Here is a 26,275-nt window from a genome sequence, read left to right on the forward strand (position 1 = left end):
AAACATGCATCAAAGGGGGCACTCGCCGTGCGCCTATACCGTCCTCTCCTTGGACCGCTTGGAACCCGGTCTACCATGACCAGATGTCCCGATTTGGTGCTTTGTGTTTCTAAGCATTAGAAAGTTTTTATACTTAAAAAATTCATAACTCCGGTTCCCTAAATTAAATGTTTGTCATTTTGGCGTCTATATACTCTTAAAAATATAACCTATTTTTATGAATTGGTGTGGGATTTTTATTGTCTGTTGTGTCTTACTTATTTACTGTATTGGTGTTTTTGAATGCTTTACACTCCTAGGTTAGGCCTGCCTGCTCGGTTACAGCTACCAAGGGATCAACAAGGGTCTAATTTACTGAGACCTTTATTGACCCTGTATTGTGTAAGTGGCCCAACTGCAAGTGGTAGGTCATACTTACCACTACCAATGACCCACTTTCCAACAGAGGTTCATTGATCTGAGATTCATGCAATTCTGTGGAAGCCACATGGTTCCCCATCGAGGAACCAAAGAGAAAAACAGGGTTCACAAATTAAATATTGGCAGATTTCTCAAAACGCTTATAGGTATAAAGGGGGATAACAGAGTATTCTGACAGTTTGCTTTGTTCATATTGATGACAAAACACAGTTCCCCACCCAAAGTTTATCAAGTTACCTTATAGTACCATTATTATATATAGAGTAAACATATGTTTGTCATTTTCAGGAATGTCAAAGGCAGAGATTTTACTAAGGATGTGTTTCTAGTATGAGCCCTCAATCTACCTCAGATTCCACAGCCACTTAAGTCAGTCAGTCAGTAACTTTATTTCGCTATGATTCCTCAGCATAAAAGTACAAATAAACAATAATACATAGAAAGAGACAAACAAATACAAGTTTAAAAAACAGCATGAAATCTGATTATATATTAAACTAGCTTTAGGCTCTTACAGGAGTTTAACAGCCCAGTCATAATACACCCCAAACCATAAAAGTTTTTTAAAACTTCTTTTAAAATTATAAAAAATTGCAACAATCTTATGCAGCATAATACATTTTCTACTTTCCGCAATGAATGAGAGGGCAAAGAAATAAACTGCAAATTTGCATTAAATATATTTGACTCCTTGGTTATAGATGCACCAACTTTGATCCATTAAAATTTCTGATAATCTTATGCAGATTATTACACAGAAATTATGTCCTCTATATAAGAAAGAGATAAAATGTGACTACTTTAAAATATGCTGTGTCTTAAGAGGAGAGAGCGGATACAATTCCCTCCTTGCAAACGGCCTTCCGGACATAGCTCGACTTCTTAACTGTAATGAATGCCAGATGAAAGATGCCACTGCATGGTATACCAAAGGGCCGTCCAGTTTTTGCAAAAAAGAGAGAGCAGGTCTGCACTGCCTAAAATTATATTTATTAAGAAGGGTGAATGTTTTCCTAGGAACCCCATACAATGAACAGAAAAACATATTTTGAAGATTAGACTGAACAGCAGATCCATTGCATGGACAAGGGTCTAGCTCCTCCAGAGAGTAGCATTTTTCAGGGTACCCCAGCATTAATGGTAAATAGTTAAAGCGAGACCTCGTAAGAATGAAACGATGCTGATGGTTCTGTTTGGATAACAGGTAAGGTTGCAAACCTGTATATGAGGGAATTGAGCTGTAGAACACAACTGTGGATTTATTTTTATTAGACTCCACATTTTTGCCATAGCATTAGCTAAAAATAGCTGCTTCACCTTTGTCTTACTACTTAATAGGCTTGAGTTTGGCGAGTACATAGGTCAAGGTGCCCTATTTCCTCCAGGGTTGTTTTAAAATATGAAATCCAAGGAGTTCAAGGGCTGAGTCTAATTTTAGACAATCCTCGAGCATCTGCTGATTCAAACACAAACATTTATGTGACCAAATTGAGTGACATATTAGCAGGGGGGTCAACTTCATTTTATCAATAATATAAGAGGTACCTAACTTATTGTGGCACACAGTATTAACATAGCTACGTGGAACTGCTAAAAGGTTTTTAGGAATGCATCCTCAACATTCTGTAACTCCTGGGTGTTCACCATACCCCAGATAGCTGCAGCATATGTCACTGTTGAAACAGATTTTGCAGCATTAATGGTCAATAGCTCATGCACTAGGTTTCACGTCTAGCTTCTTAATGAAGTTTGACACTTCATAGATGGTCCTTTCAAACATGGCCACTCTGTTAACCACCATTGGTTTCCAGGAGTACTTATCATCAAAGATGACACTCAAATAACAGAAGCTTGTAACCTCACCCACCCTACGCTTATTAGCACAAAAGACCAGACACTTCTTTGGCCTTTAACCGCAAATCAGGGTAAGGGATTTGCTTTCATTGACCTGTAAGTCTAGCTTTTTCTTAAAAGTAGTGCAATCCTCAATCAGACTTTGCAGTGCTCGGCCCATCCTGGTCACAAGTACGGCATCGTTCACATAGAGTATGCGAAGGGGCGAGTGCCGAGGTATGGAACATCTCTAGCCTTCCCCACCAGGGCTGCTTCCACTCTATTACTATATAAGGAAAAGAGGAAGGTAGCAATGACACATACCCTCATCTGTCTTTAAAAGGGTTTATACATCCTCCTTCCTGACCAAAGCACACAAAGGCACTCACCTCCAAATACAGCTTCCTGATGACAACAATAATGGCATCCTCTATTTCCATCTCATTCACGAGAGCCCAAAGCTTTGAATGTGAAACACACAAATGCAGCTGTTAGGTCAATAAAAGCCAGAAATATAGTGCCCTTCTTAACAAATGTATGTTCACCTATTGAATTGAAACATTGATCAATTGTGCCTATCCCTTTTTTAAAACCATAATGGGTGTCTACCAGAATGTGATTTGCCTCAGCTCAAACCTCCAATCTATGAAACAATATGCTCCCCATCACCTTTGAGGTCTAATCAACTATAGGTCGATAGTTCTTAGGGTTTGACCTGTCTCCCTTTTTATAAATTGGTTGTTTCTAGGTAGCTGGAGGAACCACTCTAGCAATTGCATTCATCACATTCATGAGCAGTGGAGCCCGGAGAGCTTGGCAGTCCAAGAAGACATCAACTGAATTCCCATCGGGACCAGGGGCCTTACCACTGCTACATTCACCTAAGGCCCTCTGCACCTCTGTTAGTTGTAAAACCAGAGGGGTGGTAACCATACTTCCTCAGAAGACCTAAAATCACTAGAATATATAATTGAAAAATGCTCAATCCACCTCATTCCCTCTATGTGAGCCTCAGTGGAGGGACCAATAGGTACTTAAAATAAGGAGCATTTATCACCTTCCATAAACCATCACTGATCTTGGACATACTCACTGTTCCAAGTTTCTCCCAGGCTTTCTCTTTCAGATCCCTTACCCTGAGTTTCTGAGCCTCCTTATAGGAAGCATGTGCTCTTCTAATGCATTCTTTATCTTTAGGATTGGTATGCAGGGCCATATGTAAATCAACCAGGGCTTTTGTACAGGAGTTGAACCATCCCCAAAGGTGCGACTTTGTAGAACATCCTTCATAATAGCCGTAATAGCAAAAAAAGCTGAATTAACCTGCGGGGGGATTTCCAAATCCAGGCACTCAAGGACCTTGGTCTAGCAGCAATGAAAAATGCCTGGGAGAAACTTTGTTTTATTCATCTTGTCTCATTTGACCATAAATCCATTTTTCTTAGATAGCACCAGTTTAAATACCACCCCATTGCAAGGCTTCACTATCCCCTCTTTCTCCATGCTACAAGACTACGCAGCATGAGCACTAAAACCAGTGAACGTGACCCAAAGTCCATCAGACAGGTAGCTTGCAACTCTGATACTAAAAAGTCAAAGTAGCAACCCCCAAAAAGTTGGAGCAAAAAGACTTGAGGGCTCCAGCACCTTATTCATCAGAGTGAGTTTCAATTTCACCAGCAGCAAACTGCTGAGGGCATGGCCATACTCTTTATGTTCAAAATGAATCAGGGTATTCTCCTCACTTTCTAATAATCTGTATACTGGCTTACCGATCTTTAAGTGATGATGTACCTTAAAGTCTCCCACCCACAGAAGCTTCAAGGCCTTAGAGTTATCATTTCTAATAGACAGCAAGGTAGTCTCAAGGGCTCCCACCACTTGTACGGCATTGCAATTTAAACAATTGTTGTAATAATTCTTAACACCCTTAGCTCTACTTGCACTATAGGGAGTGGCTGGTGAGTGGTAAGTACGAAACCCATCTAAGTGACTTTGTTCAATCTCCTTGTTTCCTGTAGGCAGATCACATGATAGCTAACCCCCAACTTCACCCAATCATGGTCTGCCAATTTTTTTCTTCAGGCCTGCGATATTCCAGGATAAAACATTTATAGGATTACAAGAGTTAGTGATTGCATTGGCATCTGTCAGTGTCTGTGTCTGTCTACCTCCCTCCTCCCAGAATTGTCAGCCTCCAATTGAAGAATCAGTGAATCGCAGACTTCCAACCCTTCTAAAGGGGTGTATCTATTATTCAGTGGCACCCCAGCTGGAACAGATACACAATTGAGTACATTACAGGCTCTAGAAGATGATCTACTTTCAAAGTTGATAAGACAATGAGCATTTTCAGGCTTATAAAAGAATCCCAAAGGGAGAGCAGATATGCGGTCAGTTCTTATGGAAGGGGGGAAAGCTGCTTAAGAAGGTTAGCTACAGTTCTCAGGGTATACAAATGAACCACTATACAGTCTCCTGGAATTATTTTATGTGAGGGACCAACCTAATCCACCCTTCTTGCCATCAGGATGTGTTCCAACAAAGAGTCATCCAGACCTTTAATTGTTGTTAACCAATGGAAAACTTTTAGGATCAATTGGCCTGTGCTCTCAATCTGGGTCTGTGCTGGTCTGGGAACATTTACTGGGATTAGGACAAATGAGCATGCAGCCGGTGGGAGATTTAAAACGTGTGTTTCCCTATTAGGGGTACCTCTATGAGTCTCTCTCAGTGCTGTAACCCTGCTAGTAGAAAGCTCTCCCTCCACTTTGGGGCCCGACTGCCCTGGGGATGTCACTAGCCCTGTATGCAGGAGGGGGAGTGTCAGTGGTGGTTGTCAGATCAATTGACTGGCTACCTGATGTTCATCTAATGTGGGACTGTGCTGGTTTAACCCTCCCCCTACTCTGACCACTCCCAGTTGGAACAGTAGATTGGGCAGAAGTAGTACCATGGCATAATCTACCCATATTACCAACAATGCCAATGGTGGCAGAAGGGTTCATGGGTACCGGGGGCACCTCAGGTACAAAAACATTTTTAACAAAGCTTAAAAGATTGACCACATTTTTCTCGATTGAATATAAGTGTCATGTATTGACTTAGGATATGTCTTAATTAAAGATTCTATTTTAGTACATATCTCATTCGTAGCAGTGGAAAAACATGCTGGAATTGAGGTGTCCACTTTGATGTAGGCCCTCCAAAGTCTACTGCTGCTTTTTTCATTCAGGGACCCACCCTTCTTTTTCTTCTCTGTCTGTACTATGGGGGGTGAACTATCCCCCAGGGGTGAGAAAACAATGTCTATCAATGGTGGGAGAGATGGAGATCTAGAACCAGGAGTACCTTCATTAGTCCCCGCATGGTTGATCGAGCTATAAGAATCGTTGGGGTTGGTGGACTTCCCCTTACTTCTTCTAGAGAAAGACGTCTCTCAGTAAGCTCTATCTCCTTTGACAAAACACTCTCCGCTCGTACCAAAAAGGAGTCAATAGTGGTCATCATGATTGTGCGGTGGTCGTGGTCCCACTGGTAGCACTAGACACAATATTCCTTTTCCCCATAGCGCCAGAGTAAGGGGACAAGCTGATTGAGCCAGTCAAAAGTCAGGTCACAAAAAAGCTGTAGGACAGGCTGTGGGGTAGACATAGACCACTGGACCACAGAGAGACCAAACCAAGACCAGATGGGACCAGGGACCAGAGGAGAAGACCTAACCCAATCTCCTCCTGACCCGCAGAACTATTGGAGAACTAGGGGAGAACTAGCAAAGCATTTTTGTCACAACAAATGCCTGGCCCTAGTTCAAAGCCTGCACTCAGCAGATGCCCCAGAATGTTTGATAGTCCCACCCCAGGCGAGTGATACAGAAGTGAATTGTGTGATAGTGCGAGCAGAGTATCCAAAAGCGACAACAGTTTAGCAACAGTTTAGCACCAGTTCAACAGTGTCACCTGTCACAGTGTTGCCTGAGAACAGCAATGCAACAGCAAAACAACAGCAGTGAAGGCACTTACCCCGTCCCCCTAATCTTGCTGAGCTGCCACCTCCACCCACACCAAACTACAAAGGTGATGTCCAAAGGCTGATGCCTAATGAATGAGGTTGGAAATTTTTGTGACACAGTACACAGTTCAGGGCAACTCGACATGGCTCTACAAAGCTCCATACATGCACCCTTGCCCTACTGCCCTGCTGTACCTCTGTATTACTGTTGCCACAGGTAAGCCAGGTACAGGTACAGTGGTGGTGGACCGGACCAGCAGCAGTGATGTTGGCCGAAACCGCAGCAGTGTCAACCGCAATGGCCCTCAAACAAAGGGGCCACATTGCTTGTGGTGCTGGTGGTACGAGGCAATTATGGGTGGCATGTGGCAAAACAAACAACCTCAGAAGTTGATGGTTCAAAGTCCAAAGTTAGTGGGCTTCACCATCAAACAGTCTTGCTGCAGGGAGTTACCTCCCCGACCCATTCCTGATGTAGGATGTGTGTGGGCGGGCACGAGCATGGCATCATGGGAGAGGAGCAGGTCATAATGAGTCAATTGTTTGCTAAACAACTTGTAGTGAGGCACACCTCATGCTCAAGTCATATATGGACAACTTAAAGGCTGCTTATTAAACGTATTTTTGGACAACTCAGCCTTTCATCTTCTGAGGTCTATAAAATGATTGTTATTCACATTAGATAATAATTGTATTGATTGTTCAATCAGCAGCAGTGTGCTGTGTTTGTAATGTGTGACATTTCCATAACAAATTCACTATTAATATATTGACAAGGGTGGCTCTCTTCAAGGTCTGGCTCATGGTTGGCAACCCTTTCACCTCTACGACTCTTGCAGATTTGAGTATGGTCAGTTATGCTATACTCTCCTATATTTGGGGGCGTGACCCTATGTCATTCTTCAGCCTGAGGGGGTTTCAGTTATTCAGTTATTTACTGAAAAGTTTTATAGACCATGATGGCAACAGGAGGGCACAATTGTGTTTTTTAACCTGATGTTGATGAGAATAATTGCATGTTCAGAACAAAAAAGAAAATCAGAAAATCAAACTTTTTCCACACATACATAGGTGTATGTACAATGAAGGTTCAATTGTACATATTTTAGGGGCGTAAGGTCAGGATTAAGAATAAAGCATAATGGCAGAGGCAACTTGAAGAAGTTCTCTATGAAGTGCCTGTTGAATTAATGGCCCTTAAGATCCTTTCTGTAGGTGGGGGTATGATGTTTTCTGGCTTATGTGGACTTGGAATGGGAATCCTTGGTGGAGGCCCCAGAATGTTTGATAGTGTTCACTGTTTTCAGGGTGTTTTTGCTAAAGATGCGTCTTCACCTCGTGAAACTGTAAGTTAGGGATTTGTGCTGTTTTGTTACGTTCTGCATTTTATTAACTACTTCTGTGTGTCAGATGGCCATGAGCCGTCCAATGCTATAGTGCTCATGTGCGTCAGATAGCTCCCGGTGCACATGACACTTGAAATACCTGTGGTGCGGCACCAGAGGGATTTAGTTTAGAAAGAAACAGCCTTGGGAGGTGGGGAAGAGCTTGCCCATCTCCTGAGGCAGTGTCTTTTGTTTCAGTAAAATGATGAACAACGCGCCAGCGCACTGACGTAATTTCACTGAAACTGAAATTATCTTATTGGCTCATTTCACTTTCCCTGCCTCAGTGCTCAGGGGGCTTTCTCAGCCCCCGAGCACCAAGGCAGACGGGAGGGATATCATTGGAAAGGGGAGAACCTCCCCTTGCCAAAGGGTACCCCTCTGTAGTGAATCCTTGCTTACGGATCATCGCTATAGGGAAATCTCCAAGCAGGGATCCACCCACTAGGCACCAGGAGAGGATTGGCCACTTGGGCAAGGGCTTTTGCTCCACCTGTTTATTTGGAGCATATTCAGTCTTTCTGCACCCCCTGGGGGGCAGATGGGTGCAGTAGCCCCCATCTGTTCCCCCGGGGGGCATAAAAGCCTTCTAGAAACCAGGGATTTATTCTTTTATATAGATCTATGGGTGGGGGCTACCCTAAATGGGCATTGTGATGCCCCATCCCTCCCAAAAAGCAGCACAGTCTTTCTGCCTCTGCTGGTGGGCAGATGGGGGCAGTAGTCCACAATCTACACCATGGGGAGCATAAATCCCACTAGGTACCAGGGACTTTTTTGTCATTCATCCAAGGGTTGGGCCAGTCCAGAATGGACATTGCAATGACCCCAACCCCCAAAAAATCAACACAGTCTTTCTGCCCCCCCCAGCAATAGTCCCCAGTTAGCCCCCCGTGGGGGCAGAAAGCCCACTAGACACCAGGGATTTTGTTTTGATAGTGTAGGGACTGCCCAGAATTGGCATGGAAATTGCCCCTTTTCCTCCCCCAAAAAATGGACACAGTTTTTCCTGCTCCCCCATGGTCAGATGGGGATTATTAACTCCGATCTGCCTCCTGGATTGGGCAGAATTCCCACTAGACACCAGAGAAGCATCTTTTTAAAATAGATGGGTGAGGCCTGCCCAGCATCATGGGCATGGCTATGCCCCCACCCCACATGAAGGGGATCAAAGTCTTTCCATCCCCCCTGTGAAGTAAAGCATTCCCTCCCAATGGCAAGCAAGAGGACATTTGACTCTTGGGTTTTGATTTTACATATGGGCCAATAGAGCTTGGCTAGCTCCCAATATCATCCCACTTACATTGATTAGCGGCTGCACTTTTTGGACTTGGGTACGCTGCAACCTGGAAAACTAACCTGACCCAGACACTTCTAAAAACTAAGCATCTGAGGGAGTCCAGGGTGGTGTTCTTCACATGCACCCACACCATCTTCTCACCCATAGTGCCCTGCAAACCTCCAACTTTGCCTGAAATCAATCATTTTCCCTACATTTCAGTTATGAAACTTCCGTAATACGCAGGGTTCCACAAAATTCCTACCACTCAGCATTGCCCCATCTGTACTGATGAAAACTCTGCCCCACTTGTGTGGGTACCCAAAGCAGGGTCAGCCTAAAACTTTATGAAAACAAATCTGCCCTTTTGGACCCTATTTGGTTCCCCCTCAATTTCTATATGTTTTGGCCCTTCCCTGTCGCAGGCACTTGGCCCACCTGCACAAGTGAAGCATAATTTTTATTGGGAGACTGAGGTGAATGCTGGGTGGTAGGGAATTTGTCGCTCTTCTCAGATTCCAGAACTTTCCATCACAGAAATGTGAGGAAAATTTGTTTTTTAGCCAGGTTTTGAGGTTTGCAAGGGATTCTGGGTAACAGAACCTAATGATAGCCACAGAAGGCACCCCATCCTGGATTCCCCTGGGTGTCTAGTTTTAAAAAATGTACAGATTTGCTAGGTTTTCCTAGGTACCAGCTGAGGGAGGCCCCAAAACCACAGCTACCCTCTTCGCAAAAAACATGGCGGTTTTGCGTTGAAAAATTAGATGTATCCATGTTTCATTTTGGGCCGTTTCCCATTGCGGGCAATAGGCCTATCCACACAAGTGAAGTACCATTTTTATCACAAGATGTAGGAAGTGAGTGGCTCTGTGCAGATTCCAGAACTTTCCATCACAGAAATGAGAGGAGAATGTGTTTTTTCAGTCAAAGTTTGAGATTTGCAAGGGATTCTGGGTAAAACAACCTGGTGAGAGCCTTACAAGTCACCCCACCCTGGATTCCCTTAGGTGTTTAGCTTTCAGAAATAAATAGGTTTGCTAAGTTTCCCTAGATGCCAGCTGAGGTAGGGTCCAAAAACCACAGCTACCAACTTTGCAAAAAACGGGTCAGTTTTGCATGGGAAAATTTGATGTAACCATGTCGTGTTTTGGGCCATTTCCTCTTGCAGGCACTACACTTACCCACAAAAGTGAGGTGCCATTTTGATCACGAGACTGAGGGGAACACAGAATAGTAGAATAAGTGTTATTACCAATTGTCTTTCTCTGCATTTGCACCTCCCAAATGTAACACAGTTTGTAAGAAATAATTCATGTTGAGTAATGCCCTCTAATTCACATGCTAGTATGGGTAACCCCAAATTCAGAGATGTGCAAGTAACTACTGCTTGTAAACTTCATATCTTGTGACCATTTCGGAAATACACAGGTTTCATTGATACCTATTTTTCACTCTTTATATTTTACCTAATGAATTACTGTATGCTCAATGCCCAATGAAAAACCATTGCAAGGTGCAGCTTAGTAATTGGCTCTGGATCCTACAGTTCTTGGTGAAACTCAAGTCCTATATAGCCTCACAACTAGTAGGGTTCAGTGGACATAACAGTGCATTGCATTTGAAAAGCTGCTAGTTAGACGTTACAGTTGAAAACATAGACACGAATGGCTGTTTTTTTCAACTCAATTTCAATATTTTTTATTTCAATTGCTACTGTCTTTGAAAAATCTTGATAGATGTACACAAAATGACCCCTTACTGAATTCAGAATTGTGACTACTTTTCATTGCTATGTTCCAGTAAAATGCCAAAACTGTGTTGAAAATGTGTTTTTCTGATTCAAGTCTGCCTGTGCCTGAAAGCTGGGAAGACGTGAGTTTAGCACTGCAACCCCTTCATGGTGCCATTTGCAGAGAAGAAAAACAGATGCTTTCTTTTGCAGCACTTGTTCCCATTTTTCTAAAAAACAAAACAAATTTAGCTGTATTTTGGCTAGTTTCTCAGTCCCCTACAGGGAAATTCACAGACTCTGGGTACCTTTAGAATCCCCAGGATATTGGTAAAAAAGGGCACAAAAAGGGGTAGCTCGTACATAGGCTCCCATAACATTTTGTCCCATAATAGTTTATGGGACAAAATGTTATGGGAGCCTATGTACGAGCTACCCCAAATAGCCAAATAATGGTTTAGCACGCGGAGAGGGGTAAGGCTCAGCAGTGTAAGGGTGAAGAACCAGGGGTCCTGCTTTGAAAATGTATTTGCTGTTCACTAAGAACACGTTCGATGTGATCATATGACCATGTGATGTGGTCATACATGCTTGAGCCCCAAATTGATCTATCCGGAGGACAGCTTTTACAAATGAACCAGTCAGACTTTGAGAGCGTCATAACTAGAGAGTTACCATAATCCACCCAGCAAAGGAGCTTACAACACACTTTTGAAATCGGGCTCACATATAAAATGATTTATGTTTTTAAAAAGTTGTAACTGGTGATCCTGTTGATAAATCATTGCAACAAGTGTATTAATGTGAAGGTCCAGGTTTGCTTTATTTCGAAAAAAAAGAGCAAGTTATCTACAATAATAGGAGAGACAAATATGAAGGTGCAATGACTAAACAATTTCAGGATAAAGAGAATAGAGGGAGTAAATCATATTACGAGTGTGGCTTTACCTTTTGTGTCTTCATTAATGAATTACGACAAGGAGAACTTCTATTTTTAACCATTTATCATGAGAGGATTCTATAACATTCAACCCTGTATTTCAGGGCCATATGCGAGACAGGCGATGACTTCTTCTCAAGTTATATTGATGCAAAACTGGGTGTCATCAACATCATACATTGCATGGTGCTGTAGTTTAATTTATATTGTGCTTTGTTCCTTCTAACGAGTCGGTAAAGTGCATCTCTTTGGCTGGATACCACATTACTCCATTGGTTGTGTTTGGTTGGAAGAGTATGATGTCATAGTGTGGCCCATATGAGAAGCTTTTTGGTGTTTTTGCAAGAATGCAGGGGTGATTTTATATTGTTGCATGTAGCTGCAACTGTGTGTAGAGTGCAGCAAAAAGGAGTGAGAGCCAAGGTCACTTACATTTATGCATACTAGCGTTGTATATGGCTATAGAGTGTGAAGCTATGGTGTAGCCTTTGTGGAAAGAATTTAAGTGTTGTGATTGATGACGAGAGGAAAGCCCTTATCCTGCCACAACAATCGTGTAGATAGGCTTAATCCTGGACTGGAATGAAGAGGAGCAAGCAACACAGTTTGTAAGCTGGTATTTACCATTTTCATGTGACTCGTCTTTATGAAATAGAGAGAGTGTGGGAATGTTTGCAGATGGGGTATCATCTAGTGCAAACTGTCAGGCCTTTACTCATTTTGTGATTTCTAGGTGTTTTTCGATGTTTCTTGATTTGCTGCAAAAGAGTTCCTGAGTGCTACTGCTTTGGACAGAGAAGGAGGTTCAACTGATGTGCATCTTCTTGAAGCGTGCAATGTTCACTTCAGTGAGCAAGTTTCTATTCTGTGTGTACTTCCAAAGTTTCTCTAGCACTAAAGATGGTCCAGTGCCTTATATGGTTCTCTGGGCAATGCAGTTTATCTTGAGGGAGGAGAGCCTCCTAATGGGTCGCAAAGATGCACTTAAAAGTCTTGAGTGATTTGGTTGACTGGTTGTAGGTGTGATTATTGCCTGGCTTCTGTGTTCTGTGGTCATTCTCTGTAGCATTTCCTGCTGGTAGAGGGCTGCTCGTAGGTTAAATCTGCTTGTACAGGGAGTGCAGAATTATTAGGCAAGTTGTATTTTTGAGGATTCATTTTATTATTGAACAACAACCATGTTCTCAATGAACCCAAAAAACTCATTAATATCAAAGCTGAATATTTTTGGAAGTAGTTTTTAGTTTGTTTTTAGTTTTAGCTATGTTAGGGGGATATCTGTGTGTCCAGGTGACTATTACTGTGCATAATTATTAGGCAACTTAACAAAAAAAAATATATACCCATTTCAATTATTTATTATTACCAGTGAAACCAATATAACATCTCAACATTCACAAATATACATTTCTGACATTCAAAAACAAAACAAAAACAAATCAGTGACCAATATAGCCACCTTTCTTTGCAAGGACACTCAAAAGCCTGCCATCCATGGATTCTGTCAGTGTTTTGATCTGTTCACCATCAACATTGCGTGCAGCAGCAACCACAGCCTCCCAGACACTGTTCAGAGAGGTGTACTGTTTTCCCTCCTTGTAAATCTCACATTTGATGATGGACCACAGGTTCTCAATGGGGTTCAGGTCAGGTGAACAAGGAGGCCATGTCATTAGATTTCCTTCTTTTATACCCTTTCTTGCCAGCCACGCTGTGGAGTACTTGGACGCGTGTGATGGAGCATTGTCCTGCATGAAAACCATGTTTTTCTTGAAGGATGCAGACTTCTTCCTGTACCACTGCTTGAAGAAGGTGTCTTCCAGGAACTGGCAGTAGGACTGGGAGTTGAGCTTGACTCCATCCTCAACCCGAAAAGGCCCCACAAGCTCATCTTTGATGATACCAGCCCAAACCATTACTCCACCTCCACCTTGCTGGCGTCTGAGTCGGACTGGAGCTCTCTGCCCTTTACCAATCCAGCCACGGGCCCATCCATCTGGCCCATCAAGACTCACTCTCATTTCATCAGTCCATAAAACCTTAGAAAAATCAGTCTTGAGATATTTCTTGGCCCAGTCTTGACATTTCAGCTTGTGTGTCTTGTTCAGTGGTGGTCGTCTTTCAGCCTTTCTTACCTTGGCCATGTCTCTGAGTATTGCACACCTTGTGCTTTTGGGCACTCCAGTGATGTTGCAACTCTGAAATATGGCCAAACTGGTGGCAAGTGGCATCGTGGCAGCTGCACGCTTGACTTTTCTCAGTTCATGGGCAGTTATTTTGCGCCTTGGTTTTTCCACACGCTTCTTGCGACCCTGTTGACTATTTTGAATGAAACGCTTGATTGTTCGATGATCACGCTTCAGAAGCTTTGCAATTTTAAGAGTGCTGCATCCCTCTGCAAGATATCTCACTATTTTTGACTTTTCTGAGCCTGTCAAGTCCTTCTTTTGACCCATTTTGCCAAAGGAAAGGAAGTTGCCTAATAATTATGCACACCTGATATAGGGTGTTGATGTCATTAGACCACACCCCTTCTCATTACAGAGATGCACATCACCTAATATGCTTAATTGGTAGTAGGCTTTCGAGCCTATACAGCTTGGAGTAAGACAACATGCATAAAGAGGATGATGTGGTCAAAATACTCATTTGCCTAATAATTCTGCACTCCCTGTATAGTCAACTCGCTATAGAAACCGAGCAACAGTGGTCTGTAATTTCGGTAGAAAACTTAATGAGGAACAATGAATCAAAGATTTTGTAGGATTCAGAAGGTGCTACTAGTATGTTGCTTCACTTGGGGGAGAGTGATAAACCATAATCCATTATCACATCCCTGTTTCTTACTTCAGTTGATGTCCCTTGAGGATGAAATTACTGTAGCTAGATGGCCATAGGCCGATTATTCACACCTTTTGGTGGGTAAGGATTGGATTTGAAGGAGTTGAGGTCACCGGTCTTTGGGTTGGAGGCAATTGTCTATGCCAAAGTAGTCTATGTCCTTTAGAGTATACCCTAAAAGGTTACATTGAAGAACTACAAAATGCCTAGTAGGGGGCTGAGGTAAGTATTGAAAAAGAGTGAAATTTAGTGATGCATCTCCCTAGAGTCAGTGTGGAATTGACTACGCAGTATGGAGGGAACAAAATAATGCTAGATCTAACAAAGAAATAGAAGGAGATCTACCCCAGGATGGTTCTCTGAATGCCAACATCTTTTAGCTGTAGCAGTAAGGCTGATGAACTGTGCCAAAGGTGGCAGACAAGCCCTGGTGCAGTAGTGTCACAACTCTATTGATATTGATGGCGTTCTTAAGGTTAGTCCCAGATGGAAATCTGGATGGATTCAGTTCAGCTATGAGGTCAGAAGTCAGTTTGGTGGTCATACAGCTGGGCAAGGGTGCAACGGGTCTCTAGTAAGACTACTGGTGTTGAGAGTGCCTTGACTTTAGGGGGGAGAATAGCCTGAAGGTGGTCAGGATATATTTCTTCCAGTAAATGTAATCTTCTCCTTTGTGGTCTGAGGAGAGAGGCTGCTAGATGATTTGCATTTGTGGTAGTGTTCCACAGGCCTGGCTTATGTAAGAAGATGATCTTCAAGGACATCAAGGAGAGATCTTAATGATGAGGAATCTATGCAGTGGTGTATTCCAATCTTTGTAGTTCTGGGCATCCTGCATAGAACCCTGGGTGGCCTTTTTGGTTTAAAGATCTAATAGGAGTAATAGAATATTTTGTTTTGATGATGTTGACCTTGTTTCATTACCTGCCAAAATTCAAGTACTAGTTCTGCTGAGTTGGCTGACATTGAAGAAGCTGACGAGGTGATCTCTCCATGAGTGGGAGATTTTTCGTCATCACTGAAGAGTCCTGCAGAGAGAAGATTGTATCCAGGATTCTAGATGAGCATGTTGGTTCACATGCAACTTGGAAGAAATGGAGAGCCTCTTGGTTTGATAGTAGGGATTGTGTTCAATTATATTATTTTTTTGTCACACCTGAGGTTTAGGGCCTCCAAGATGCTTCGTTTGTTTGTTTCAGTGGTATCAGAGGTTTCGCCATGCAAGTCATCTGAGAATGGTAACCTGAGGCCTACATATCAGTGGGTATGAGCCATGGAGGTGAAGATCAGTGAATAGTGACAGCAGCAAACTCTTACAAACCCATGTTTGTTAAGGAGTTCTTGAAATTACTGTTGTTCTCCTGCAGTCTTTTTGTGGCTTATGAGTTGGAAGAACTCTTGATGGGTGGGTGCTGCACTGTTTCTGAGCCACATTACAGTGATGAATAGTAGGCCCATCTTACAAATCAGATTCTACACATTTTAGATGATTCTTGCAAATGGGTCCTGCTTTGATTAGATTGCATCTCAATCAAAGAAAGGCTAAGAAGGATGGATTTGAAAGTGGAGCCAGTAGTCTGTAAAGAATGAGGCTGATGTGTGGGATAAAGCAGAGGGCGATCCAGCAGGTTTTTAGTCTTCAAGATTTGGATTAGGAAGCTGAAGGGTGTATAGAGTACAAAAAAAGGGTGGTGTGGGTCTGCTTGCTTAGGGCAAGGAGATATGACATCCAGATGCTCAAGGTGAGGCGAGGCAAAGTATGGAGCAAGGAAGTACTGGAGAATACTACTAAGAGGTGTAGATTGGAGCAGGCTGGAGGTAGAAAGGGAGTCTGCCAGAATCTTTAATTCCTTAGGTCAGTCGGGAGGGATGGGAATGTGTTAGTGAGATGAGTTTCTACATTTTGAATTGTTCTAAAGAAAGTGCAGGAGGTGGTGAGTGAACTGGATAAGTCAAAGATGGGCGAAGAGATAAGATATAATGAATGGGAGGTGCATTGGAGTGTCAGGGGATGAGAGACTTTCAGTTGAGGACACTGGGTGGGGGTAAATGTAAAGACAGGGAGGGAAGGATAGTGTAAGATGTTACATGAGAGCTCAAGTAGGCAGGTAGGGCAATTAGAAGTGAAATGTGAGGATAAGGGGGAGAAGAAGAAGCATAGGGAGCCTACAGGTCAGATGATGAAGGGCATAGACAGAGCCACTCTATCAATTCCTTTGCCTAGTGACCCATATAAAAAATTTAAAATGTTGGCTCAATAATTGAGCCTTGGGCAAATTCGAAAGGAGTGGGCTCAGGACTACAGCTGCAACTTCTCATTGTGGTAAGGTGAGATCAAACCACTGTAATTGTTGTTTTTTTGTCCCATACTCATCATGAGCATTTTAAAAAGCACACTACAGTAGAACGTGTTTTGTGATGCAGACAAATCCAGGAGAACCAGAGACGGATATCTCTGCTCTCTAATATGTGCACCTTTAATAATTTCTAAGGTAACTGTTCAAGTGCTACAGTACAGACTGAACCCAAGTTAAGTGCTTTCTTAGGAAAGTGTTTTCTGTAATGTATAGCTTCTTTTGTGCTGTAATTCCAGTTTTGGGGGTCTCGATAAAAGAAGGAGATAAATATTGGGCCAGAAATGTCCTGTTTAGTAAGGGTCAGTGTTTGGTTTTTGGGGGAATGGTTTGAATTGGCCAATTTTGAGACATTCGGGAAAGATTTCTTATGAGAGGGAGTTATTGATAAGAATACTCCAGAATGGGTTCAGATAGGGGACCACTGTTTACGCCAGTGGGTCTGAAATGGGGTCTTGTGAGTAGCTTGAGGACCTAAGTGAGGCAATCACAATACAAAGTGCTTCCTCTGTGATCATGTGGAAGACGTGACTTGTAGTAATAATTTTGGTGTGGAGCATTGGGTTTCTAGAGTTCAGGTGATAACTGTCTGATGTTGTAGAGCCTTTTAGTGAAAAATGTGATGCATTTGTTTTGTATGTATGAGAAGATCAAATTAGGTCCTGGGGTGACAGATTTTCTGACCCTCTTGAAATATGAACATGTTTTTTGCGACTGTTTTTTGAACTGGAGTTGCGGGGTTTGCATACATTTGCTTGCTTTCATATACATGTTAAAGTTCTCCTTATGTTAGCAATTAGATTTAAAGGTTAGTGATTTTTTAATTGCTATATTCTATCAAAGGTCTGCAGTGCTTTCCTTACAAAGTTTAGTTCAGTGGAAAACCAAGTTGATGTATTTATAATATTTTGTATTTTGCTTTTGCAGGCATGCTACCTGATTCTAAAAGTTGTACTTGATGGTGCTTTGGGTGAAGGCTCGTTCTTTTAGATTATCTTTTATGTATCTGTCAAAAATGTTTCTCTTTTTGGCTTGTTGGCACTGATTGTTTAATAAAATTTAAGGCAAAGGGATAATGTAGATGTGCTAGCCAGTTAACAGCGAAAGGGCATTCAGTATTGGTCGGCCTTCATTACAGATAATATGGTCCAAATTTGAATACTTGACGAGTTGGCTGGAGCAGTGCTGTGCCAGTTTATTGCTGTTAAGGGAATTTGAGAATTGGGTCACAGTTCAATCAGTGTGGTCATTCTAATGAAGGTAGAGGTCACCTAGATTTTTTTCATTTTCAGAATGGACTAACTGGGTTAAGAAAGAGACAATGCAAAGTCTGACTGTTTGTTGACTCCTGGGGGTGATAGATGATTTTAACTTGCGAAGATGATGATGTAATGAAGAAAGTCTCTGGATTATGATCTTTCTACATTTAGAGGAGTTCCTATGAATGAAAGCTAATTTGGCAACTTTTGATTCTTTATGATCTCATTGTCCATATGGATGTCATCGCCATATATATGGAAATTTAGCTGCCAGCTGGTGCTGCTCAAGCACCTCTATAAGGGGGTACATGCAGACATTCAACAAGGACATTATGAACAATATATATGTTGTTTTGCATGCATGCCAAGAAGCTTTGTTGGCATGCATGCAAACCTCACAAGTTAACTCCACCTTTTTACAATGTCAGCACTTGTTTGATAGTCTATCAGAAAACAATAAGATGGCTGACAGAACAGCTCAATCACAAAGTAACTCCATGTCTCGGAATACCATTTTTATGTTCAGCATTATACACTCATTGATTTTCATATTTAGTAACATTCATGTCTTATTATTTAGTTACATAAACCACTCACATTTTATTTTAGTCATCCCGTATGTGTGCACAAAGAACAAGTTACTTACCTTGGGTAACAAATTATCTGGTAGAGATATATTCTAGTTGCAGGTTCCTTATTTTAGAATATCTCCCAGGTGTCAGACTGGATCCAGAGGGTTTTCTCCAAGAAGCACCCTTGTGTGCCATCAGGTGGCGTCAGTCGACTCCGCGTCCTTCGTTGGCGTTGTGGTTGCCGTGATGATGTCGCGGTTGTATATAGGCTCCACCCCGGCGTGCTGACATCAGTTTCTTTTCACGACTTTCCACAGCATTAGCGCGGAGTCATGAAGAACACTAAGAAAGGTGAGCCAGAACTAGGGCCCTGAAAAGAGAATCTCTGTCCCTAGAAATCGGTTCACAGTGCGGGGATGATGGGCAGGTCGTTAAGGACCCTGCAATTAAAATATGTCTCTACCAGATAATTTGTTACCAAAGTTAAGTAATTTGTTCATCTGATAGAGATTTCTAATTGCAGATTCCTTACCTTTGAATAGACACCCAAGCAATACCATCCTCGGTGGTGAGCTGCAAACCAAGATCATACTAGGATGTCCTGCAGGAATGAATGGCCATATGGCCATCTCTGCGGACCTGACTGTCCAGGCAGTTATGCTTTGTAAAAGTGTGTAGAGATGCCCTCGTTGCTGCCTGGCAGATGTCCAGGACAAGAACTCCGCGTGCTAACGCAGCTGTGGCAGCCGTTGCTCTGGTGGAGTGAGCATGCAAGCCCCCAGGGGGTTGCTTCTTTGCCAAAGCATAGCACACCTTGATGCAGAGCACCACCCACCGTGAGATGGTCTGCTTCTCCACCGCCCGTCCTTTCTTCACACCCACAAGTCCTACAAAGAATTGATCATCCACCCAAAAATCTTTGGTACAATTGAGGTAGAATGCCAACTCTCTTTTTGGATCCAGATGGTGGAGTCTCTCCTGTTCATGAGAAAGACGTGGATGTGCGTAAAAAGTAGGCAAACTGATGGATTGATCTACATGAAAAGGTGTAGCCACCTAAGGAAGAAAGGAGGCCCTGGTATGGAGCACCAGTTTGTCGGGATGGACATATAAAAATAGTGGCTTCGAAGAAAGAGCTTGAAGCTCACCTACTCTTCAAGCAGAGGTGATGGCAATGAGGGAAGTCGTTTTTAGTATGAGGAGCCGCAAAGGGCAGTTATGTAGTGGCTCAAAAGGGGCATACATCAGATATGTACGGACTAGGTTCAAATCCCACTGAGGCATTTTGAACAGGGTAGCTGGGAACAAATGAGTGAGTCCCTTAAGGAACCCCCCAACAATGGGAGGCTTGAACAAGGAAGGTTAATCTGGCAGTCTGAGAACAGCCAAGATGACAGAAAGGTAGCCTTTAAGGGTGCCCAAAGCAGAGCCCTGCTGGGCAAGAGAGAGGATGAACACTAGGACCTGAGACAGAGGTGCAGAAAGGGGATCAACGTTTACCATTTTGGTGGAGGGACGCCTGGCTGCCAAGATAACATTGCAGACTTTGGGCAGAAGGTCAAAAGCTGTCAGCTGCCACCACTCAATCTCCACGTAAGAAGGTGGAGACTGGCAGGTTCGGGTGGGGGACCGTCCCCTGCTGCTGTGACAAAAGATCCTCCCAAAGAGGCTGTCTGACCGGAGGATCAGTGGCCATGCTCAGGAGCTCAGGATACCATACTCTCGGTGCCTAGTCCACAGCTCGAGGAATACTTGGGGCCGGTTGTGCTAGATCTTCTTCAGCACTCTGGGCAGAAGTGGTATTAGTGGAAAGGCGTAAAGGAGGCCTGAGTTCCACTGGGGATTAAAAGCTTTGCAGAGCGAGTGCTGCCTTGGTAACTCCAGCGTGCGAAACAGCTGACATTACACGTTCTCTGGCAAACAGATATAACCAAGGCTCCCCTCACTGCTGAAAGAGACCTTGCTACACCTCTGGATGGAGATGCCATTTGTGATCGACTATGCATCAGTGGCTCAGTTTGCCTGCTCTGGCGTTCAGAGAACCCGGCAGATGTTGAACCACTTGGGATATGTCCTGGTGTTCCAGTCATGTCCATAGGCACAGAGCTTTTTGACAATGGGTCCATGTCCGTACTCTGTCCTGCTTGTTGCAGTACCATATGGTGGCGGTGCTGTCTGTGAACACCTGCACCACTTTCCCTTTGAGAGAGGGAAGGAATGCTTTCAATGCAAATCTGATCGCCCACAGCTCCAAAAGATTGATGTGAAGTACAGATTCCGCTGGAGACCAGAGTCCTCTGATCTCTGCCTCTCCCATGTGGCTGCACCTTCGTGAAGTGAAACATCGGTCACCACTGTTACAACTGGTAGGCGAAGGGAGAGGGATCTGCCATTGACCCAATCTTGATTCAAAAACTACCACTGCAGGTCGTGCGCAGTTCCCTCCGAGATCTGGACCTTGTCGGAGAGGTTTCCCTGATGTTGCGCCCACTGGAACTTCAGGTCCCACTGCAGAGACCGCATATGCCATCTGGCATGTGTGACTAGCAGGATGGAAAAGGTGATGGCTAGGCCCGTAACAGCATTGTGTCCAGAACAGCTCTGATGAAGGGGAGCATTTAAGAGGGAGTCAGATGTGACATTGGCATGTTTATAGTAAACCCCAGTGAATACAGAAGGTTCACTGTAGTCTAAAAGTGGGACATTACAGTCTGGGGCGTGCTCGCCTTCAACAGCCAGTCTTCGAGGTAGGGGAAGACTGAAAGCCCTAACCTGCGCAGATGAGCTGCGACCACTGCCATCATTTTCGTTACCACCCGAAGGGTGCTGGTAAGGCTGAAGGGGAGCACGGTAAATTGAATGTGCCCGTAACCTACCACGAATCGCAAGTAACGTCTGTGGGCAGGCAGGACAGGTATGTGGAAGTAAGCGTCCTGCAAGTCCAATGCTACCATCCAATCTCCAGTATCCAATACAGACAGAACCTGAGCCAAGATGAGCATTTTGAACCACTCCTTTTGATTGAGGGCCCGGAGGGTTAGTATAGGGCAAAGGCCCTTGTCTTGAGCACCAGAAAGTAGCGAGAATAACAACCACGACCACCTTCTGGCACAGCAACCCACTCTATGGCTCTGTTGGCCAAGAGAGCTGTAACCTCCTCATAGAGAAGTGTCAGGTAATCCTCCGTCATCTGATCGTAGGGTAGATGAATGGATGGAGGCATACTCTTGAAGGGTAGGTAGTAGCCCCTTTGGCTTATTTATAAAATCCACCTGTCTGTCGTGATGGATTCCCAGTGGGGCAGGTGATGGCGGATCCTGCCTCCAACTGGTCCAGGATGGTGCAACGGACTAGGAGGGTTTGGAGGCTGCAGCGGGGATGGGGTGGACTGAGCAGATCTCTGACTCCCTGACTGACAAGCCTGTGGGGTTCCATGGCCATGCAGGAGCTGTGCAGCATGCATGGCTCAGTGGCTAGCAGGAAAAGGATTCAGTAGAGAGCCCATTCTGTAGCCATGAAAGGGGCACAAAGTAGAGTGTGGTGGACAAGGAGCAGCTGCGAGGCCAAGGGACCGACCTTAGCCCGGGACTCTTAAAGCGCTCGGGGGCTGAGTTTGCTTTGTCTTCAAAGAGACGGGTGCCATCAAAGGACATGTTCATGAGAGATTTTTGGACATCCGCCAAGAAGCCAGACGTCCTCAACCAGACGTGGTGCCGTAAGACCACCGTCGATGCAACCAATCTGCCCAGTAAGTAGGTCATGTCCAGCCCACAGTGTATTGTGAACTTGGCCGCATTTCTCCCATCAGCAACGGCTTGAGTACGGGTGGCCCAGGCCTCCTCCAGGACCAGTGGCAGCACCTGCGTGACTGTATCCCATAAGGTATGGGTGTGGTGGCCCAAAATGCTTGTGGTATTCACATACCACAATGCCAGACTGGAGGAAGAAAACATCTTTTACCCAGCTGGTCCAGTCTCAATGATTACCCGATCTGGGGATGCGGATGGGAATGTGCCAGATGAAGAAGAATCCTGAATGACAAGGCTCTCAGGCATAGGGTTTTGGGACAGGAATTTTGGGTCATTCTGTACAGGCTGATGGTGGCAGGCGATCGTCCTATTCACAGGAGCCCCTGTGCTAGGTCTGGACCAGGTACCCAGTAGAACATCCATGAGGGCTTCATTAAAGGGTAAGAGGGGTTCTAAAATGTAAGCCCCAGGCTAAAGCACTTCAGTCAGGAGGTTATTCCTGACTGCCACAGAAGGGAGTTTAAGGCTGTGGATCTCAGCCGCCCTTCTTTTACCCATGGAATATGACGTTCACTCCTCTGTAGCCACAGTATTGGGAGAGGGCAAGCCAGCCTTTGGGGAGGTATCCAGACCACTAGCCTTGCCTAATTCCTGTGCCCAGTCCATTTCAGGATAGTCCAGCTGGTATTCCAGAGGGTTCAGCGACCCCTCCAAACTCTCCCTGTACCTGAAAGAAAAAGGGTCAGGATCCAACCTGGGTTGAGAAGACCCCATCAAATACAGATCTGGTGTTGTGTGACGCAGTTGCAGATCCGGGTTGTCGGGGATAAGTATTTGGTCAACATCAATTGTGGTCCCATCCGACGTTGGGATCATCGATGTCTTTGCCAGCGCCAGGGAAGGTCCCGTTGGCACGACCGGTGTCGGCATGGATCCCATAGCAGATCTGGAGGGGCCCTCAGTAGACGGGGCCAAATCTGCCGGCACGGAACCCGAGGAACCCTCTTCTGGCCCCACAGGGCCTGAAGGCGCCACAGGGGGGTCAGTCTGACCAAAAATTAGGTGCTTGGCCTCATAAAATTCTCATAGCTGGGCAGGGGTAGCTCCGGCTTCCAGAAACTCGGGGAGGCATGGAGCTGACCCAGAAGTAGGCTCTGAGGACAGAGGCCTAGAGCATCAACACTCTTCCTGTATCAAGTCATCTGAGCGATGGGGTGAAGTCAAAGAACGTTTGGACTTCTTCTTCTTGTGACCCGACTATCCAGAGGACTTTGAAAGGGATGACGAAGAGTGGTAGTGACTCTGCGAGGGGTCTTGTGACCTTCCTATCGAACGAGACCAGGAGCGATGCGGAGTCGAGTGCCAGGCCACATAAGCTTCAGTGACTGCTTCCACAAAGCCTTTGGGTTCATGGCCTGACACTTGGAGCACGACTTTGGGTCGTAATCGTGCTCCAGACACCACAAGCACACGAGATGCGAATCTGTCACTGACATCATATGGTTTAAGCCCGGTCTTTCTTGATATCCTCGATGCACTAAAGAGTCAAAAAAGTTCGGTCGAAGTCAGTCAAAAAACGACTGAGGGTATCTCTCTTTGGATCTATGCTCAGGCTGGCGTGGAGAGAAAAGAGCTGATGTCGGAATGCCTGGGTGGCCGCTATATACGACTGCGACGTCATCACTGTGACCACGATGCCAACGATTTAGGTGGAGTTGACCCACGCCACCTGATGGTAAGCAAGGGTTCTGCTCGAAGAATAATTTCCAGAACCAGTCTGACGCCTGGGGGATATTTTAAGGTAAGGAATCTGCAACTAGAAGTCTCTATTAGATTAAAATATTAAAACGTTTTCAGCAAATATGATAATATACATTTCACAAAGGATTTTAGACAGCCAAAATGAAAAAAACAGAGACTCTAGGTATATTTTAACACATCGTAGATATATTTTTTATGAGACCTATTAGGCCTAGATAGTTTAGACAATAGGGAAGGTGCGATATTTGTATGTGAAAGACAGTCGCTTGATGTCTTTAAAGGAACGGTCAATAGTGAGCATTTCCTTATTAGAAAATTAATTCAGTCAAGTTTGAGTTTTTAGACTTTGGTACCACACTATCTCAAATTATTTCATACTAATTACATTTCTGAAGCTAATGTTTTTAATAGCATAATAACCCATGTCCTCATACCTAACAGTATCGGGGTTCTTTTTCGTTTGTGGAGGCACAGTTCAATCATTCACTCATCCATCTACAAAGACGATCATTTATTTACCCGTGTGCGTCAATGCATCTTGTTTGCCAAATATCAACATATTTTTTTTTTAACTAACCAATTTTAACCATTCTCTTTTTTAGGTTTTAAAAAGCCAAAGGGACCAGGTAACGGTATCTGGACTCCGGGGTATGGTCCGATGTATGCGCAACATGCACAACCGCTAGATTATCAACACAACGTGTATATTCCTGGGACCCCCACCATGCTAACCAGCAAACAAGGGCACTTCACAGACGAAGGGGATAAAAACAGCTTCTCCACCTTCGGGAAGAAGAGGAAAATGGCGTCCTGCTGTGACGTACATGACGACATGTTGATGAGTAAAGACTTTAAGTGAGAGATGATGCCACCTTTAGTCTGTGGCTGAGTGAACTGGATCTGCCTGGTGGCAGATATAGAGCCGATCTGGTTCTCCCACCGTGTGCACTGTGTACATAATGCAGCGAAGGGCTGCCCTACGCACGCCCTTCATAAACTGCAGATTGTGTCTGACTTGTCTGTGATGCCGACACGTCTTGTTACAGCACAAGGTAACCCAGACAGTCTCCGACCTACAAAAGGGATGAGGACATTAGAGAGCAGAACGTGTATCGCATAACAAACAATTTAAGCACTTTGGAGAGAGACAAAGTGTATAAAAGTGAATTAGGTCAATTAAAACGTTTTCTACTTTATATAGCGGTGATGTTGTTGTGTGTAAAAAAAAAACAGGAAGCAATTCTGTTTCGATTTTAGCCTTAGATGCTGGTGGAAAATCAAACGAAATTGCCTGTGTTAAAAAGTAATGTTCTCCATCCATAATGAAGAGACACACTCCTTCCAGGGCTAGAGTGAATAAACGGCTGCCACTGAGAAACGTCCTTTGCTTAGCAAGCCTTGAGCAATCTCCATTTTGTAACAGTTGATCTGTCTTCATTACGAGCCTGCAGGAATTAATCAAGAAACACGTTTATGTCTTCCTACTGGTGTTTCTCTTCTTTATCACGCTGAAAAGAGGCAAGGACGAAATATTTCTGTCTGCAAAAGGCACGGGAGAGATCAATGGGCTTATACAAAGCCGTCTTCCCTTGCAAATGAAACAGATGACCATCCCGCTGTGATCTGGAGATGTTCTCAGAAGGTTCAAATTTTAATCTAATTTTCTGCCATGATTGATAGCGGCTGCGACAGAGCTATTTCTGCTAATACCGCTGCGGTACGCGACCTTATAAAGGCAATGGTATATAGCTAGGCATATTCTGCTTTCACTTATTTTAGTTTCAGAGGAGCTGAAACAGTCGCATAATGGGGTGGAAGAACACATTTTCATTTGTGGAAAGCAATACGCGAGGGAATGATGGTTTGTTTTTGATAGTGCTTAGTGGATCGGCGCTCTAAAAGAAATGCGGCACTGTACCACTAGCAGTATGAAAAAATGACACTAGAGAGTCATCCTATTTCGCTTTGATATCATCGTAGTTTCAAAGAGTGGCCAACCACTCGATGAAAAAATTGTTTTTTTTCAACTTTTTCTACAGTGCTATGCTTCTCAAATGCCCGTAAGGCTGAGCAAAACTCTAATGATGGCTGGCCCTCCAGAGTTTTCAAAGTCACGAGCCTGTTCAGAAAACTCTGATT

At 44.0% G+C, this 26,275-nt stretch overlaps 1 protein-coding gene across 2 annotated transcripts in view; it reads left to right on the forward strand.

Moving 5' to 3' along the window:
* The window catches only part of LOC138245657 (protocadherin-10-like), a 216,801-nt gene extending 191,469 nt beyond the window's left edge, over nucleotides 1-25,332 (forward strand). Inside the window, exon 3 of one of the 2 annotated variants that reach the window (XM_069199405.1) lies at nucleotides 24,739-24,872. Coding sequence is in view for 1 of the 2 variants with exons in the window: in XM_069199404.1 (XP_069055505.1) it covers nucleotides 24,739-24,995 (257 nt within the window). In the remaining variant the exon portion in view is untranslated. Of the gene's footprint in view, nucleotides 1-24,738 lie in introns of both variants that reach the window. The other variant, XM_069199404.1, reaches the window with a different exon arrangement.
* Nucleotides 25,333-26,275: the final 943 nt, after the last annotated feature.

Source organism: Pleurodeles waltl, chromosome 7 (genome assembly GCF_031143425.1).
Source record: "Pleurodeles waltl isolate 20211129_DDA chromosome 7, aPleWal1.hap1.20221129, whole genome shotgun sequence".
In the NCBI taxonomy this organism is placed as follows: domain Eukaryota; kingdom Metazoa; phylum Chordata; class Amphibia; order Caudata; family Salamandridae; genus Pleurodeles; species Pleurodeles waltl.